Source organism: Suncus etruscus, chromosome 17 (assembly GCF_024139225.1).
Source record: "Suncus etruscus isolate mSunEtr1 chromosome 17, mSunEtr1.pri.cur, whole genome shotgun sequence".
Taxonomy (NCBI): Eukaryota; Metazoa; Chordata; class Mammalia; order Eulipotyphla; family Soricidae; genus Suncus; species Suncus etruscus.
In genome coordinates this window covers 39,012,343-39,031,587 of record NC_064864.1, presented here as the reverse complement: position 1 = coordinate 39,031,587, position 19,245 = coordinate 39,012,343, and the positions used below count along the sequence as shown (strand labels likewise).

Here is a 19,245-nt window from a genome sequence, read left to right as displayed (position 1 = left end):
AAGAAACTGTGCCCTGAATATTATTGCTCCCTCAGACTGTCTCAAAATTCTTAATGGAGATATCTATATTTTCTTTGTATGTTTACTTCCTTAATAATTATAACTCAGTATTTATTTTCATATGTAGAAGTAGCTCCCCATCCCTCATCCTTTTTGTTTTCTCTCTCTCTCTCTCTCTCTCTCTCTCTCTCTCTCTCTCTCTCTCTCTCTCTCTCTATCTCTCTATATATATATATATATATATATATATATATATATATATATATATGGGCTTGTTTTGATTCTGCTTAGTAGGAAATTCTAGTAGAAAAGTCTTGCTTGGCCAAAGAGATAGCACAGCAGTAGAGCATTTGCCTTGCAAGCAGCTGATCCAGGTTGGATACTAGTTCAAATTCTGGCATCCCATATGGTCCCCTTGCCTGCCAGGAGTGATTTCTGAGTGCAGAGCCAAGAGTAACTCTGAGTGCTGCTGGGTGTGACCCCAAAACACAACAAAACCCAGAAAAGTCTTGCTTGGGATAAGAACTCAGGTAAAAACTATGCCACAAAGATTGTACAGCTTTTTATTTTTATCTCAAGTGCGCCAATAATATAATATGGCAGCTTTTTTATTCCTGCATAGGCACACTAAAATAGGGAAATCTTATGTATAGAAAGTTCTTCATAAAGAAAGACATTGGAGTTGGACAACCCATATGCCTGGAGCCTGCCTGTAATGAGTTTTTGACAGTATGCTTCATATGTGGAGATACCCTATATCTCTTAGGCCAATGGTATCCCCCTTTTATCTTTTTTTTTCTTTTCTTCTTTTAATTTTACTTATATTCTAGATAGGAGCTCCTACCTTTTACATAGAACCATAGAAATTGAATCATTTTGTTCTGTCTCATTTTCTTTCTACAAATTGAGAACAAAAATTAAAAAAAATGGATGGGGCTAGTGGACAAGCAGTTTCTAGAGCATTGAGAGAGAGAGAGAGAGAGAGAGAGAGAGAGAGAGAGAGAGAGAGAGAGAGAGAGAGAGTGTGTGATAAGCCAGATCTAAATGCCCAAGCCACAGCCAAGAGCAATAGAGACCTAAACTATACCAAGTTAAACACTCCCTGTTACACTGGGAGTCCTGGAGGCTAGGGGTTGAGGTATTGGATAAATATGGGGAGCTATAGTGGAGGGAGGTCAACAGTGGTGGTGAGAATGGCACTAATTCACTGTCATTATGTAACTGAAATACAACTATGAAAGACTTGTAATTTACTTTGGTCTCAATAATTTTTTTTAAAAAGAATATTAACGCTGGTTTTTTAAATAGTGCTGTCTTTGCATAGAAACCACTAAAGATGAGAATTATATATTATATTTCTACTTGATTGAAACCAAAGATGGCATTGTTATTGGCCTAAATTGTATGCTTGGGCTCTGAATTAACTCTCAGACTTGTTAGTGAGACTGATTATATACGTATAGTCCAATTAAGGAAAACATTTTTCTCTTGTTTCTTGAGATCAGTTCTACCTTGTGTACTTTATAAAGTATTCCCTTGTAAAATGTTTTAAAATAGGAGTAAATTTATTAACTAATAATCTTTCATTAAGTAACTCAAAAGTATTCTCTGTGATTTATGGTCCAAAATTAGTTCAGTAAAGAATTATATGAATGCCATTTCATATTTTCATACCCACATTTTTATATGCAGAACAATAGGTCTTTATACAGTAAAACATAGGTGCACCAGAGCACAAGTCTCTATTGACTCTGCTTCAGATTCTCCCCTTGAGGCCAGAGCAATGTAGTACAGCAGGGAATGTGCTTGCTTTTGCAAGCAGTAGACTGGAGACACACCAGGAGTGATCCCTGAAAACAGACTCCAGAGGACGCTCAAGCACTTTCAGGTGTGACCCACAAGCAGATTCCCTTCTGCCACATAAGGACAGACAACTGCTACCCCTAAAACGGCATTTAGTTGTGCCTGAAAAGTTTCCAAGGGCAAATGTAGCATAGATAACACCCTTAAAGTCAAGGTTACAGCTCACTGAATCAACCTACCATTGGTTTTTCTCAACTCCTCCACAAGGCAGTGGGCTTCCTCTAGGACTTTGTCCTCAATGCTCTTCTGCCCCATCCCCAAATCTCAGAGGGCCATGAGAGAGAAGCGCCTGAGTTCCGTCCATTCCTTTCCAACGCTGAACACTATTCCAACTATGAGAGGAAAGAAAAATAGAAGGATGTAGCTGAAGAGGAAAAGAGGTAAATGGACCGAATTTTTCAGGAGAACACAAATTCCTGTCTTTCATCTTTTCCTACCCCATTATCAATATTACTCAAGTATACACCCACACCTACCATGTCCTTCATTAAGTTTTTCAATTACTGGGATAGCACCTCTTCCAGAAAACTCTTCTCCCAGATCTATTAGTACTTCCTTCACTGCTTCATATCCATACAGAACCACACAGTGCTTCATGCCAAAATACACAGTAAACACAGGGCCATAGACTTCTGAGATCTGAAAAAGATGACAAATGGTAAGTTACTCTTAGATTATACATTGTACTTTTTTCAACTGATATTATGTTTTTTTCATATTTTTAATCTACTCAACTTAAATATCACTTAAATTGTAGGAAAGTACATGCATATAACATACTAATTGACTCTCTATAACCTCATGCTTTATTTCAGTATTTATTATAAATACAATAAATAGCAATATAAAGTTTTAAAATAACAGGAAATAGTTGAAGTAATTATTTTAATAGTATCTTTAAGAGCGTACCACAAGTAGTATACTTTACCTTTCAAATTTTGTCTAATTAACTTACATTTCCAGTCACTGGAGAAATGTAAAACATACTTACATTGCTCAGGGATTTGCGAATATCCTTGACATCTAACTGTAAGATATTTCCAATAATTGGGAGAGAAGTAGGGCCAGGGGGAAGCTTTCCTTTCCTGGTATTCTGTTTCCAGAGAAAAAGGAGAAGGCAGCAGGAGAGACAGAACACCAGCAACAGAACTGGATCCATTGAGGCTTACTTCTTACTCGTAGAACCATGAATCTGAAATTTAAAGATTTTTAAATAAAGATTCCTGGAAAATCAATGTGTGCTTTTCTGAGTAGGCAGTGATTAACACTTTTTGAGTGGACTTTGATCATCTGATAAAGATTAAAAATAAAATGATAGCCTTTAGCTAAAGCTCATTCTGCCTTTAGCCCAATAACTATCTAAAATTCTTATTTAATTTAATACACTTTAGGACCACTTTTCTTGAAAAAATTTAAAGCCTAAAACATTTTTTTATTATTATTGCTTATGTTTTGTCCACACCCCGAGACACTCATAGGTTACTCCCAGCTCTGTCCAGAAACTACTACTAACAGGACCATATATGGTCAAGAATGATTAGGTTGGCAGTGTGCAAGAGAAATGTCCTACTGCTGTGCTATCACTCCAGTCTGCCTAGAGCTCTATTTTTTATTTAAAATCTTTCTTGTTTAGTTTTGCAAGTTTTTCCATCCTTCTTATGTAACTGAGTTCAACTGCCAATGTATTCCTCACAAGGATACAATCTGAAATTTCTTTAAAAAATATTTTAATTAGGGGCCAGAGAGATAGCACAATGGTAGGGTGTTTGCCTTGCATGCAGGCAATCCAGGATGGATGCTGGTTCAAATCCCGGCATCTCATATAGTCCCCTGAGCCTGCCAAGAGCAACTTGTGAACAAAGAGCCAGGAGCAACCCCTGAGCGCTACCAAGTGTGACCGTCCCCACCCAAAATTTTCTTAATTAGGTGCTGGAGTGATGATAGCACAGCTGTAGGGCATTTGCCTTGCAGGAGGCTACCTCACTATGGACCTGGATTCAATCCCCAGTGTCCCATATGCATCATTCCTTCAAGCTATTGTACATCTTTACCAAATCTTCATGACATTCATCTGATTTTTGACATCTAAGCTGATGCCAACTCTTAACTATAGAACAGAGTGCTGTGATAAATAATGGTATGTACGTGTCTTTTGGAATATATGATTTCTGTCCTCGGGATAGTTACCCAAATGTGAAATTGCTGGGTAGATTCAGTTGTGATCTCAAGGCCTTTTACTTTTACTTTTGTGTAAAATATGAAATATGTATCCAGCTTTCATTTCTTACAAGTGGTCAATACCATTTGTTGAAGAGGCTTTATTTCATTTCATGTTCTTGGTTCCTTTGTCAAAACTTAGTTGTCTGTACACTTGAGGTTTCTCATTGGATAGTCTATTCTGACTTATTATTAGAGAGTCTATATTTCAGTACCATGAATTTTTGAGTACTATGGCTTTGTTATACATCTTCCAGTTAGGTAATGTTATGCCTCCCAGTTTCTTATTTTTGGTATGGTTTTGGCTATTCAGAGTATTTTATGATTCCACACCTTATTATTGATTGTTCTAAGTATTTGAATAAATTTGCCAAAATTTGTAAAGGAATTGCATTATATCTGTATAGTAATTTAGGTAGAGTGGCCATTTTAATATTATTTATCCTTTCAATCTATGCTATGAAATATCTTTTATTTCTTTTAGACTTTCTAAAATTTTTATCAAGTATTTTGAATTTTTTATGATATAGGTTTCTCACCTCTTTTGTTAAGTTGATTCCTAGGTACATGATGGTTTTTGACGCTATTTAAATGAAATAGATTCTGATCACTTTTTTCCTATAATACAGTATTTATTTAAAGAAGGCAAACTAATTTGTCTATTGACTTTGTAGTTGGTCTCTTTACTGTTTTGATTTGTTGTTTCTAGGAGCTCTTTTATGGATATATTAGGATCTTCAGTGTATATCCTCATGTTACCTACCAATAGAGATAATTTTACTTCCTCTATTAAATTTGGATTTCTTTGATTTCCTTTTTCTGCCTAATTAATTTTTCTAAGAATTCTAATATGATGTTGAATAAGAACATTGTCCTGTCCTCAGTGAGAAAGCTTTCAGTTTTTCACCATTTTCTTATTTATTAATATTATTTAAGCACAATGGTTACAAACATGTTTGTAGTTGGATTTCAGTCATAAAAAAAATACAACCCCTTTACCAGTGCCACTTTCCCACCATCAATGCCCCATCTCTCCCTCTTTTCCTTCCCGTGCCTGTAATTGAAGCAGTCATTCTATTTCTATCACTCACAACTATTGTCATGATAGTTGTTGGTGTAGTTATTTCTCTAACTGCAGTTTTTCACCATTAAGAATAAAATTGGTTGGGGCCAGAGAGATAGCACATCTATGGGCATTTTTATTGATAGTTGTTATTATCTTGAAGGAGGTTTCTCCCACAACTATTTTTCTAAGAATTTCAATCATAAATAGCTGTCAAATTCTTTCTCTAGATCAATTGATTATGGTTATAAGATTTTTTTTTGTTTGTTTTTTTGCATCACACCCGGCAAGGGTCAGGGGTTACTCCTGGCTCTATGCTCAGAAATCGCTCCTGCCAGGCTCGGGGGACCATTTGGGATGCCAGGATTCAAACCACCATCCTTCTTCTTGAAAGGCAAATGCCTTACCTTCATGCTATCTCTCTGACCCCTGATGATAAGATTTTTATTTTTCCTTTTACTGATGTGTTTGATGTTAACTGATTTGTGTATATTGAACCATCCTTGCATCCCTAAGATGAAAGCCACTTGATTATGATACATAAATGTTGATGTGCTGTTGTATTCGGTTAGCTTAGATTTTGTTGAAGATTTTTGCATCAATGTTCATCAGTGAGATTGTTCTGAAGTTTTGTTCTTAGTAGTAGTATCTCTTTCAGCTTTGAAAATCCACTTGACGTTAGCTTCATAGAAGGTAGTAGGGAAGGTTTTACTCTCTTCAATATTTTGGGAGAGGTAAAAGATCAATGGTAGTAATTTTTCTCTTACTATTTGGTAAAACTCACCCATAAACTATAAAATTTTATTCTTGAGGAAATGTTTAATTATTGTTTCAATTTCCTTTCTTGTAATTGGTCTATTTAAGCTATCTACTTTCCCTTTATTTAGTTCTGGGAGATTATATGTTTCCAGAAGTCTGCCTTTCTAGGCTCTTTATCTTAAAGGAGTGCAGTTATTTGTAGTAAAATCTTACGATATCTTGGATTTCAGGGGAAGAGAGCATCTGTTGTAACTTCTCACCTTTCATTTATGATCTGACTTATCTGAACACTTTCTCTTTTACTCCTTGTGAGTCTTGCTAATGGCTTATCTATATTGTTTACTTTTTGGAAAAACCAGCTCATGATTTCACAGATTCTTTTGCTTTCTTGGTTTCTATATCATTGCTTTTTTCCCTGCCTTTAAACACCATGGTTAACTTTGTTAATAATACAGGTGAGATTTTTACACAGTTACAAAGTTGTTCATGATTGGGTATCAGGCATACAGTTTACAACAGCCTTCACCAGTGCACATTTCCCACCCCAATGTTCCTAGTTTCCTTCCCACCCTTCTTCTTGCATTCTCCCTTGTCTCTGTCTGTTACATTTTATTTTCTTTCTCTCTCTCCCTTTCTTTTATCTCTTTTAGATACTATGATTTGCAATATTGTTACTGAAGGAGTATCATACCTATAACTTTATCAATTTTCAGCACTTGGTTCTTGTCCAGTGATCAGTTCCAACTATCATTGTCATAGTAGTCCCTTTTCTGCCCTAAATGCATTTCCCAGCTATATGTTTCTTACCATAAACAGGTCATTCCAGCCTTGTGTCAATTGTCTCTGGATATTATTGTTATTCTTTTTTTTTTCAGACTCCATCTCCTTTCCATTTTTTTGTATATCCCATTGATGAATGTGATTTTTCTACATCTATCCCTCTTCCTCTGACTCATTTCAGTCAGCATTATACTCTCCATCTTCATCCATGTTTAAGCAATTTCATAACTTCATTTTTCCACATAGTATTCTGTTGTCCAGAAATACCACAGTTTCTTTAGCCACTCATCTGTTCTTGGAATTTTGGTTGTTTTCAGATTCTGGGCTATTGTGAATGTGATGTAATAAAAATAGCTATGCAAGGAACTTTTCTGCAGTGTTTTGTCTCCTAGTGAAATTCATAGGAGTGATATTGGATCATAAGGAAGCTCAATTTCTAGTTTTTGAGGAATATTATTATTGTTTTCCAAAAAGGCTGGACAACTGGCCATTCCCACCAGCAGCGAATTAGAGTCCCTTTCACCCTGAATCTAGAAAAACAATATTTACCCTTTTTCTTTGTGATGTGTGCCAGTCTCTCTGTTGTGAGATGATATCTCATTTTTCGTTTGATTTGCATCTCCCTGATGAATAATGATGTAGAGCATTTTTTTTCATGTGCTTTTTGGACATATATTTTTTTTTCTTTGAGAACTTATCTATTTATTTCTTCTTCCCAGTTTTGGATGGGATTAGATGTTTTTTGTTTCTTGCTAATTTCATCTACTTTTTATTATTTTTTTCCTTCTACAAGTGTTTGGGGTCCTTTGTTCTTGGTTTCCTGGGTGTTTAAGGTTTTACATTTAGGTTATTGATTTTTATCTTCTTTCCTTTTGTATGCCTGTATGACTATGAGTTTACACCTAATTATTACTTTTATATATCCCATAGATTTTAATTTTTGCTTGATTTTTTCATTGGTTCTACTATTATTAAGCAGCACATTGTTCAGTCTCGGGGTGTTAAAGTTTCTCCACATCTTTTTATTGTCAAGTTTTTATCTCTATAGGATTGTGGCCTGATAAGATGCTTGACAGGATTCTTATGTTTGTGAATTTATGTAAGTTAGACTTATGTCTTAAAGTGTGATCTATCCTGGAGCATGTTTCATGTGCACTGGAGAGAACATGTTTTTATCATTTTTGTTTTGTTTTGTTTTGGGGCCACACCAGGTGTTTTCATCTTTTTTGAGGATAGAAGGTCCATTAGTCCCAGAACTTCTTGTTTCTCATACAGGCTCTTGTGTAGTTACTGATATTCTGCCTCATTTATCTATCCAGTGGTGAGAGTGCTGTGTTGAAATCTGCAGAGAAAGCCCAAAAATCAGTTTACCTGGAAGTTTCACTAACTGGGTGTCTTTTTCAAGATTAGTCATGAAGCTCTCAGACACTGGTATTCTTGAGTTCAATATTTAAGGAGAGGGACTGGAGAGATAGCACAGTTGTAGTGTGTTTGCCTTGCACACAGCCAATTCAGGACGGACAGTGGTTCGAATCCCAACATTCCATATGGTCCCCAAGGCCTGCCAAGAGCGATTCTTGAATGCAGAGCCGAAGTAACCCCTGAGCACAGCCAGATGTAACACAAAAACAAAACTAAACAAAAATATTTTTAAGGGGAAACCATTAAGTATAAAGAAGTTATTTTGAGAAAAAATATATTCAGAGTAACATATTTGATAATTTGATTTTTTTAAATTTTATTCAATATTTTATTCAATACACACCTGTGGTGTCTTTTTCACTAAACTACTTGATTAAAAAAATCTCAGGACACCATTGTGCATTTCAGTCAAAATCATCCCTCAACTGAAGTCTTAGTTTTATTAAGTACAAGCTATGTTCTGTGGGATATAAGAAAATAAAAGATAGTATGGTAATAATACCCAGAGACAATAGAGAGGAAAGCCAGAAGGACCAGCCCATGATATGAAGCTTGCCACAAAGAGTGGTGACCACAGTTAGAGAAATAACTGCACTGACAACTGCATTTGTTCAGTTAAATGGTAGGGTAACAGATACATAGGGTAGAGGAATCAGTTGTATTTAGAAAATAAACTATTCTTTTGTTGATGAATATAAAAGAGCATGTACAGAAAATTATATATGTTTACTCTTTAAACTTCTATAATGTAATATAATACTACTTTAATAAAAATATATCAAAAATTTAAAGAGATAATTCTTTAAAAAATAACCCAGGGGCTGAAGCGATAGCATAGCTCTAGGGCAAGTGTCTTGCACACCGCCGATCGTGTAGGGACCAGCATGCCATTCTCAGCATCCCATATGTTCCCTTGAGCCTGCCAGGAGTGATTTCTGAGCACAAAGTCAGGAGTAACCCCTGAGTGCCACTGGGTGTGACCCAAAAAACAAAAAAAATAAACAAAACATAATAATTTTGCTGTCAGCACATATTCATCTGTATGGTAAACTTTTACACTATTATTACTGATATACAAAGACAGTTTCCTGATTACACTGATTACACTTGATTACACTGGATTACATACCTGACCATTCCAGGTTTGTGGGGAGGAGTAGGAGAAATGATGAAGTTGACAGGAAGTAATATAGATCACAGGTGTAGGATATGAAGCACATAGCTCTCAATTAACAAATAATAGGCAAATGGGGGTGCCAGAAATTTAGACTAGAGGTGAAATAGAAGACAGGGGTGGATGGTTATGGGCACTTCAGTAATGGTTTTGTGTAGCAACTTTGCATATCAATACAATAAACTTAAACAGTAGAGTAATCCTACTACCTAAACTATAATGGAAAAATACAAATAAATAAGTGTAATGGATAGTTTATAGGGTTGAGAACATCATTCAAATGGGTAGACACATGCTTTTCATGTTCAAGATCCAGAGTTAGATTACCAGCACCACAGAATTGGCACCCCCTTCTTAATACTATTGGATATTGACTAAGTAGACCTTAATAAAGCCGTTATATTGTCTGGTTAACTCCTAAACCAGTTCCTGCATTTGCAAGTCCAAGAATCTAACCCACTAGATCAGGGGTGGCGAACATGCAGCTCTCGAGCCGCATGCAATTCCCGGCCAAAATGAATGCGGCTCTTAGCCTCTTCTCATTATTTTGTATACTGTGGCTCTTGGCCAAGTTTGGATTTTGTTCTGCTGCTTCTGAGGAGAGATCTCCGAAGGCGGAGTCCCGCCTCCAGGCTGTGTCCTCCCGTCTCCCATCCCTCCGAAACAACTGCACAGGCCAGCGAGTGGGGGGGGGACCCGTGTGTCACATGTTGGGTCACATCTTGCCATTAGTTCTTAGTGTGGAGGACGCAGCACACCCTCACCATCACTGCAAAATTTTTACCCTCACTCAAAATGGCAGAATGCATTATGTGTTTAATAGATTATTGTTAAAATTATATGCTTTTGTGTGAATGTTTGTCTGTTTTGGCAGGTCACTGTGTGGTGTGGCTCTCTGACTCTCACAGTTTAAACTTTTGGCTCTTTGTGTTAAACTTGTTCGCCACCCCTGCCCTTGGGTCATAAGAGAGAAGCTCCTGAGTTTCTTCCATTCCTTTCCAGAGCTGAACAGTGTTCCAACTACGAGAGAAAACAGAAAAAGAGAATGGAATACTATAGGTTAAGAGGAAGTGAGACAGACTGAATTTTGCAAGTGAATACAAATTCCTCTCATTCATTTTTTCCCACCCTAATTTCCCACCACTACTCTGTACACACTCCTACATTTTTCTTCATTAAATTTTTCAAATCCAAGACTATCACCTCTTCCAGAAAATTCTTCTCCCAGATCTATCAGTGCTTCCTTCATTGCTTCATATCCATACAGAACCACAATGGGCTTCATACCAAAATACAAAATAAACACAGGGCCATAGATTTTTGAGAGCTGGAAAAGAAGGGAAGTGGTAAATCACTATTGGGTAATACATTGTGCTTTTTTCAACTGATATTATTATGTTGTTTTTATATTTTTAATCCACTGCTGCTTAAATAGCACTGTAATATTAGGATAGCTCGTGCATATAAAATGTTAATTGAGTCTCTGCATAAAAACTCCTTGCTTTAATTCACTATTTATTATAAAGATAATAAATGCAATAAAAAGTTTTAAAATAAAGAGAAATAGTTGAAGTAATCATTTTTTATAGTGAGTTTACTTTAAGTGCGTACCACAAACAGTATATTTTACCTTTCAAATTTTGTCTAAACAACTTACATTTTAAGTCACTGGAGGAGAGTAAAACATACATTGTTCAGGGATTTGCTTATATCCTTGACATCTAACTGTAAGATATTTCCAATAATTGGGAGAGAAGTGAGGCCGGGGGAAGCTTTCCTTTTCTGGTATTCTATTTCCAGAGGGAAAGGAGAAGGCAGCAGCAGCAGAACTGGATCCATTGAGGCTTTTTCTTCTTATTCGTAGAACTGTGAATTTGAAATCTAAAGGTTTTTAAATAAATATTCCTGGAAAATCAATTTGTGCCTGTTTGAGTAGGCAGTCATTTACAAAAAATTTTGAGTGGACTTTGATCGTCTAATAAAGATTAAAAATAAAGTGATCTTTAGCCTTTAACTAAAGTTCATTCTGTCTTTAGCCCAATAACTATCTAAAGATCTGATTTAATTTCTGGACCAATCAACATTCCTACCAGCAGTGAATGAGAGTCCTTTATTCCCCACATCTGCACTAACACTGGTTGTTCTTGTTGTTTGGGATGTGTACTGGTCTCTGTGGTGTGAGAGGGCATAGTAAGTAATAAATGCTTATTTCAAAATCAAAGCAAAAATAAGGCAATTAAATTAACAAATGTAGGCCTTTAATTTCTTTGTTCTACTATATGAAAATGTACAAATACGCATGCACACACATGTACACTGCACTATTTCCTTCTCTAAGAATGTGTCTTTCATTACCATCTGTTGCAAGTCAGCCCCTGAAGAGGTTGACTGATGGAGGGATGGAGGATGAGGTCTTTCCCTTCCAGCTCGGAGCACACGTCTGCCACCCTGTCCAGCCGACGGTTCTGAGGTGAAACGGCGGGTAAACAGCTCGAAGAGAGTCAGGCTTGTGGAAATATTAGCTTTATTCGGTGGACAAGACTGAAGTCCAAAGCCTCAGCCTCAGTTCCAGCAAAAAAGCCTCTCGCCTTCCACAGACCCTTGTTTTTATCCCCCAGAATTAGGTACCACCCAATGGTGGGATCAGATACCACCCAATGGTGGAAGCAGAATCAGGTACTACCCTAGGGTGGGGGCAGAATGCCAGGTCACACCGTAGGGTAGGGCACAATCACCAATCAGGTTAGGGTCAGTAACATAATAATCCCCTAAAATATTTACATACACAACAACCATCAGAATCCTAACTCATTTTATCTAGATTGAGCCTGCTATCTGTGGAATTTATCTAGACTGAGCCTGCTATCTGTGGAATTATGGGAGAAGATTAATACCAACAGAGAGCAATAATTCTCATTCTTTATGTTCTATGACAGCATATGCTATAATTTTAAGTAAAATTATTTAATTTAGATATAGTTCATTTTACAGAGAAATAAAACAGGAGAAAGGTTCTTTTTTTGCGGGGGGGTCCACACCCGGCAGCGCTCATGGGGTTACTCCTGGCTCTATACTCAGAAATTGCCCCTGGCAGGCTCTGGGGACCATATGGGATGCCAGGATTTGAGCCACTGACCTTCTGCATGCAAGGCAAACGTTTTACTTCCATGCTATCTCTCTGGCCCCAGAAAAGTTCTCTTTTATGTTGGGCAACATAAACCTAATTTGTTAAAATCAAATTATAAACATAAAGATGCTTTATCTCTATAAAAAAGATTGTCTTATGATTATCGAGGTAACATTTTTTATAATAGTGTTAATACCTCTGCTTTTTTGTTTGTTTGTTTTTGGGCCACACCCGACGGTGTTCAGGGATTACTCCTGGCTGTCTGCTCAGAAATAGCTCCTGGCAGGCACAGGGGACCATATGGGACACCGGGATTTGAACCAACCACTTTAGGTTCTGGATCGGCTGCTTGCAAGGCAAAGGCCACTGTGCTATCTCTCCAGGCCCAATACCTCTGCTTTTGAAGTACAAAATGTAAAAGACTGTCCTACAGTGGCACAAGCCCTCCACTATAGGACTTATGTCACTTCTAGGACTTATGTTACATCTCTCACCTTCTCTGGTATGCCCCAACTCCCGATCTATAGTAATATCAGTTTGTTGTCATAGTCCAATGGTTTGATTTACTTACATATTGCCATTTACTTTCTTTGCTTCCTTATAAACCATATTGAGTAATATCAGTTTGCATTTTTGTCCCTTTATTTCAGACTTATCTGATTACCTAACACCTATCCAAGTTCTATCAAAAAAGCAATATATTATCTTGAATTTTTATTATAACTGAGTAGTATACAATTATATATATATATAATACAATTTCTTTATACATGCAATGTCATCAGCCATTTGAGTTCCTTTCATATTTTGGTACTCCCACACAGCACTATGATGACATCGTACTGCACATTTTAAAAATCATTTTTGTGTTCTTTGGATACATATCAAGGATTGGAAATGATAAGTAAAATATTTATCATATGTGTCTCTTAAAAATTTTTGGCAGGTTTCCATATTATTTGTCATTGGTGACCAAGCACAACATCACCATCCTCTTACCTGTCAGGGATCCTCTTATTACAACATTCCTACCCACAGAGGTTACTGTTTATAAATGTTTACTAGAAACATATGTCACTGTTATGGAGTGATCATTTATTAGCATTCTGATTTTCATTTCTCTGAGAATAAATGTTAATGAGCACTTTTTTCATATACCTATTTGACATCTGAATATCTTCTTTGAGGAAGTGTTTGTTTAGATCCTTTCCCATTCTTTCGCTGGAGTTATTGATTTTATGAGTGTTACATGTATCTTGGAATTTGAGCTTTTGTCAAAGTGGGTACTTAAGTAACTTTAGTTCATTAACCTTCTCAAATATTTGACATAGATTTGGTCATGATACTACCTTTTTATACTCTGAATTTCAATAAAATCAAGTGATGATATCCTGTTAAATTTGACATTAGACATTTATTTGTGTATTTCCCCTGTTTTCAGAGTAGCTTAGTTATGAAATATGAGTTCAATTAACTATTTTAAGAGTCTTACTTTCATTGACTGACTATATATATCTATGCTTGTAATTCCACTGGTTTCTGGTCTGATTTTTGTTACTAATTCTTCGTGGTTTTTTTGGTAAAAATGCTTCCCCATCATTTATTTCAGAATCTCCTTACAGAGTGAAGCTGCTTTTGAATACTTTCAAAATTAATAACTCCTTCAAAATCAAAATCTTGATATCCAGTCAAAAGAGCTGCATGCTCTTTCTTGTGAAAATCATTATAATGAGAATATATTGTTTGTGTCATTTCCATTCCTGTTGGGGTTGAAAGGCCACACCAAGCAGTGCTTAGGGCTTACTCTGTATCTACTCTCAGGGATCACTCCTGGTGAAATGTCAGGTATCAAAACCATGTCCATCATGTGGAAGGCAACTGCCATAGGTGTTTTACTTTCTCTCTAGTTCCATATTATTTTCATTTATTTTTTACTTATAGTCTATATAGAGAAACAATATAGTAATTGATTCATCATGTTATATATTTTTATTTAGAACACACAGAGGAAAAATATCAGTATAAACAATTGACATTATTAATAATCTTTCTGTGTCATATTATCTACACGAACAACTCAGTATTAGGTAAATATTTTATATATATTATATGAAGTGTCAAGTTCTCTAGAAGATTGGTTAAGGTTTGATTGCCACAGAGCTTGCAGACAGAAAAGGCAGTTTCCATTTCCCTGTCCAGTTAGGTCAGGGGGAACAGTTCCAGTTGTAGAGATCCGCAGAAAATAATTCACACAGTGAAAAGGTACAAGAATGGGTTCAAGAAATTCAGTGCTCAAGCAAGAAATTCAAACCACAAAAGTTTTCTGCTCCTAAGATGGAGTGCAGCTCAGTGGAAGAAGACCAAAGAATGAACTCCTGCCTTCCTCAGACCCCTACTTTTATTGACAAGAATCAGATCCCACCCTAGGGTGGGAGAAGACTACCAAGTAAGGAATAATTCAATATACTATCACCAGGTCACACCGTAGGGAGAAATACAATTACTGATTAGGGTAGCATCAGTAAAGCAACAATTATATATATATAGTGGCCAGGACAAGATTTATAGATTATTGAAGTAACTAATACATGTGCATTGAGATTGAAAAATTATCTATTAATGGAGGTTGAATGTTTCTAGGTCATAAAAGAATGAATTAATGAATATGGGAGAGGTATACATGGCAATTTCTTGGAATAGTAAAGAAGTAAATACATCCTCAAATGATCAGAAGTTAAAGACAATAGCAAAGCAAAACTCAGAGGGCCTCATTTTCTTTATACAGGAATGAAGCAGAGTTTGTACTGATGGGGTAAAGAAATAAATCCACTGGAACTGGGAGTAGTGTCAATGTCTTTGGGGTCAACCACAGGCTTTAAGTTGAAATTCTGTAAAATGGTGGTGAGAAATAAAAACAGCTCCATGCGAGCCAGACTCTCTCCAGCACATACTCGTTTTCCTGAAAATAGCAAACAGAATGCAAAATTGTCTTAAACACCTTTTATGCTTGGCAAAAAGAGAATATTAAATAACTATTTGATGAATTGGTTAATAGGATGCATGAAAGGCAGAAAGTTTGAATAGAAAGATGGACAAATGTTAGACACATATGTGACCTCATTTACCTTAACATGTATCTTTTTCTAAATAAATGTATACTGAGGATCAACATTATGCCAAATGTTTCATTAAATAAACTCAAAACTGCTATTTTGATATTTTTAAACTTTCATTTCTAGAAATGCATATGCATTAGTAGTAACTTCTTATGCTAGTCTGTTGTTTCATTATCTTTGTGTTCATTCTTAATAATCTATCTTATCTGCTATAAATATACTACCTACCTTTATCAAAATTCAACATACCAAGAAATTTTAGTCTTCTATGATACTTGTATTTTTGGTTCAAATGCATATCATTCATATTTTATACTGTTTAGATTAAATTGTATTTTAGACTTTTTAAAGAATTGGACAATATACCCACATTTCCAATGAAATGGATTATTAACAATTATTATCACAAAGAGAAAATAGTATGGAGACTGAGATTGATGTTTTAACTAAAGGACAAAGAGCAATTTAGTCAGTTCAACAGGGGTACTGCATGAATTTAAATTAATTCCCCAAATGTATCTTGTCTTCTAAACACAAAAACTTAATGGTTACCTGTTGACCAAGCATTTATTACCTGTTGAAAAGGCCATGAAATAGTCACTTTTCTTAAAATTGCCACTCTTATCCAGGAAGTGAGCAGGGTCAAACACCTTTGGATTAGGAAATTCTTTATCATCATACAGGACTGAAGTCAGTGATATTAATATGGTTGTGCCCTATAATAAATATAAACTGAGTTTGAATCTGGGATCAATACTGTAATTTATTTTAATCTTATAATATATATAAGAAATTCCAGAAATGTCAGTGTACTTTGAGTCAGATAAAACAAAAACTAACAAGTCTAAGTAAAATCTATTGGTGGGATATTGTTAATGAGGGCTCCAATAGCATTTGAGATAGTGAATACATGGGATCTAGAATTCCAGGCTTCTGAATCCATCCTGCCTATCATCACATTTGGACACTATTACACTTACGCTATTTTATGTATTATTTTCTTATTTCTATTTTTACAAATTTTAAATATGTAGCATAGATAAAATGCAAGTGTTACGAAACTTAAATATTTTTTGTTACCTGCATATAGCTTTTATAAACAAAAATGTGGTCGAATAAAAATATCTCTTAAATATTAAATAAGCACAGTGATGAATAGTGAAGCTTAGCATAGCTATGAAGCTGGTTTTTCTTCTTTTATTTCTTGACATTTATTTATTGGTAAATAAGAAACAAAATTTTTATTGAGACAAAATGAGATATGAAGTTACAAAGTAATTCATGACTGTAATACAATGTTTGAGCATTATTCATCTTTCACCAGTAACCATTTATCTCACTCACCCCCACCTTCAGCTTACCTCTATGGCAGACACTTTTCTCGTCCCCCCTCCTTTTTTAGTTTTAAGCACTGTGGTTTGCATTACTGTTACTGAAATGACATCAGGCATATCACTTTACCTCCTTTCAGCACCCAGTTCTTTTGAAAAGTGATCATCATCCACTATCTATATACTAACCACCCTCACTCTCCCCTCACTTGTGGAGAGCTTTCTACAAAGCTCTCTAAGCCTTCTATATATGAGATATATCAATAAGATATATCAAAATATTTATAAGATATATAGTATATATTTATATATAAATTTTATACATGTAAATATATTACATATAAATTTGATTCATATCACTCAGCATGATACTCTTCATGTCCATCCATATGACAATAAATTTTAATGACATCATTTTTTTCTGAAGGCTGTGTAGTATTCCATTGTGTAGATATTTCTCTATCTATTTATACCTGTTTCTTCATCCATTCAATTGTTTTTGAGCACTAGGGGTTTTTCCAGATTTTACCTTTGTAAATACTACTTCAATGAACATAAAAAAAATGCAGATGTCTTTTCTGCATTGTGTTTTTGGGTTGCTGGGTATATTTCCAGTTGTGGAACTGCTGGGTTGTATGAAACCTTTATTTCTAGATTTTTTTTTTAATTTTAGAATTGATCATATCATTTTCCCAAGAGACTGGATCAGTTTACACATCCACCAGGAGTGAATGAGGGTTCTTTTTCCCTGCATTCATACAAACACTAATTTTTCTTCTTGATTAATGCCAGTCTCTTGTGTGAGGTGGTATGTCATTGTTGTTTTGATTTGCATTTTCTAGAGATTAGTGATATAGAGCATTTCTTTATGTGCCTTTTGACTATTGGGATGACTTACTTGAGAATTATTCTGTTCATCTTTTTTCCCCATTTTTTTTGATGGGATTAGAGGCTTTTTCCTTGTAAAGTTCCACATGTGATTTATATATCTTGGCTATTAACCCTTTATGATGAGGTTTCCCAGATATGTCTTGGGTAAATACTTTCTTGCAGTCTTTGAGTTGTCTTTGTACTCTAACTTTGGTTTCTTTTGAAGTACAAAAGCTTCTTAATTTAATGTAGTTCCAATTAATTATTTATATTTATTTATTTTGGCATGCATGGTCTGTGGCATTTCATCTTTTAAAACTGACTCTAGTTTCAATGTCATAGAGAAATCTGTCATAGAGAAATAGTTTTCTACTATGTAACTTAGAGAATCAGATTGCATATCAAGGTCTTTACTCTAATTTGTTTTTGTATAAGAGGTCAGAAAGCGGTCTAGGGTCATTTTTAAAATATGATCAACCACCGCTAACTACAGAAGACTGATTACAACAGTGATGAAAGATAATTTCTAAAACCATAAAGAAGGACTCTATCCTAGATTTTGTCCTATGACCTATGCAAGATCTCTTGTTACAGAGTCCCAGTTTTATCATCCACATCTGAGCGGAAAGTTTCCTGGCACCATAAAAAGATGTTGGGGTATGAAAATGAGCATGTACTGAGCCTGAAGTTGTTCCCATGACAGTATGCTTTAAGTTAGAATAAACTCTGTATCTCTTAGGCCAAGGGTATTCCCTTTCTAATTTCCCCAATCCTTACTGTGTCTATGCAAAAAAAAAAAAAAAAAAAAGAAAAGAAAAAGAAAAAAAAGGAAGCACAAAACCTTGCCACACCAGACCTCCTTCCATTTCTTCTTCTTTTTTTTCCCCTTCCTTCTTTTAAGTTTTTCTGTTCTCATGGTTATTATTTAATTGGATTTTTTTGTTGTTGCTATTGTTGGTTTTTTGTATATGTTAATTTTGTTTTTTGTTTGCTTTTTGTTGTTTTTCTTCTTTTTTTCCCTTCTTTTAAATTGATATTTATATCCTCTAGACAAACTCTATTTTTTTTCTTTTTCCTTCCAATAGAGTCACATAACTTGAGTCATCTTGTTCTGCCTCATAAATTGAGTGGGGGGGAGAAATGGATGGTACCAGGCAGGACCAAACAGTTGTATGAACATTGAACGGAAATAAAAAATGGTCAGACTTAAGCAAAGTCCAAGACAACAGAATCGATACCCAATCTACAACAAGCTATACACAGAAGGGAGCAGTTACACTAGCAGTCTAGGAGCAAATGTGGGAGATATGGGCTGCATACTAGGAATAGGGGTGGTGGGCAGGACAACACTGGTGGTAGGAAAGGCCCTAATTCATTGTCACTACATACCTTAAGTATTACTGTGAAAGACTCGTAATTCACTTTGGAGGGTTTTCTGTTTATGACTGAAACTCAACTACAATCATGCTTGTAATCACGGTACTTAAATAAAGATTATATATATGTATATAAAAAAAATGTGG

General features: G+C 35.4%; 2 protein-coding genes and 1 pseudogene across 2 annotated transcripts in view; all 3 read right to left on the bottom strand.

Moving 5' to 3' along the window:
• Positions 1 to 3,024, bottom strand: part of LOC126033411 (cytochrome P450 2C19-like) — a 93,859-nt gene extending 90,835 nt beyond the window's left edge. The window contains exons 1-2 of the mRNA XM_049790401.1: positions 2,855 to 3,024; positions 2,340 to 2,502 (exon numbers count right to left, since the gene is read on the bottom strand). Of these exons, the coding sequence (XP_049646358.1) occupies positions 2,340 to 2,502; positions 2,855 to 3,022 (331 nt within the window). The 5' untranslated portion in view covers positions 3,023 to 3,024. The remainder of the gene's footprint in view (positions 1 to 2,339; positions 2,503 to 2,854) is intronic.
• Positions 3,025 to 3,035: 11 nt separating this feature from the next.
• On the bottom strand, positions 3,036 to 13,014 carry LOC126033410 (cytochrome P450 2C9-like; annotated as a pseudogene).
• A 1,367-nt stretch (positions 13,015 to 14,381) lies between these two features.
• LOC125994861 (cytochrome P450 2C25-like) overlaps positions 14,382 to 19,245 on the bottom strand; it is a 49,221-nt gene continuing 44,357 nt past the window's right edge. Inside the window, exons 9-10 of the mRNA XM_049764388.1 lie at positions 16,096 to 16,237; positions 14,382 to 15,364 (exon numbers count right to left, since the gene is read on the bottom strand). Of these exons, the coding sequence (XP_049620345.1) occupies positions 15,183 to 15,364; positions 16,096 to 16,237 (324 nt within the window). The 3' untranslated portion in view covers positions 14,382 to 15,182. The remainder of the gene's footprint in view (positions 15,365 to 16,095; positions 16,238 to 19,245) is intronic.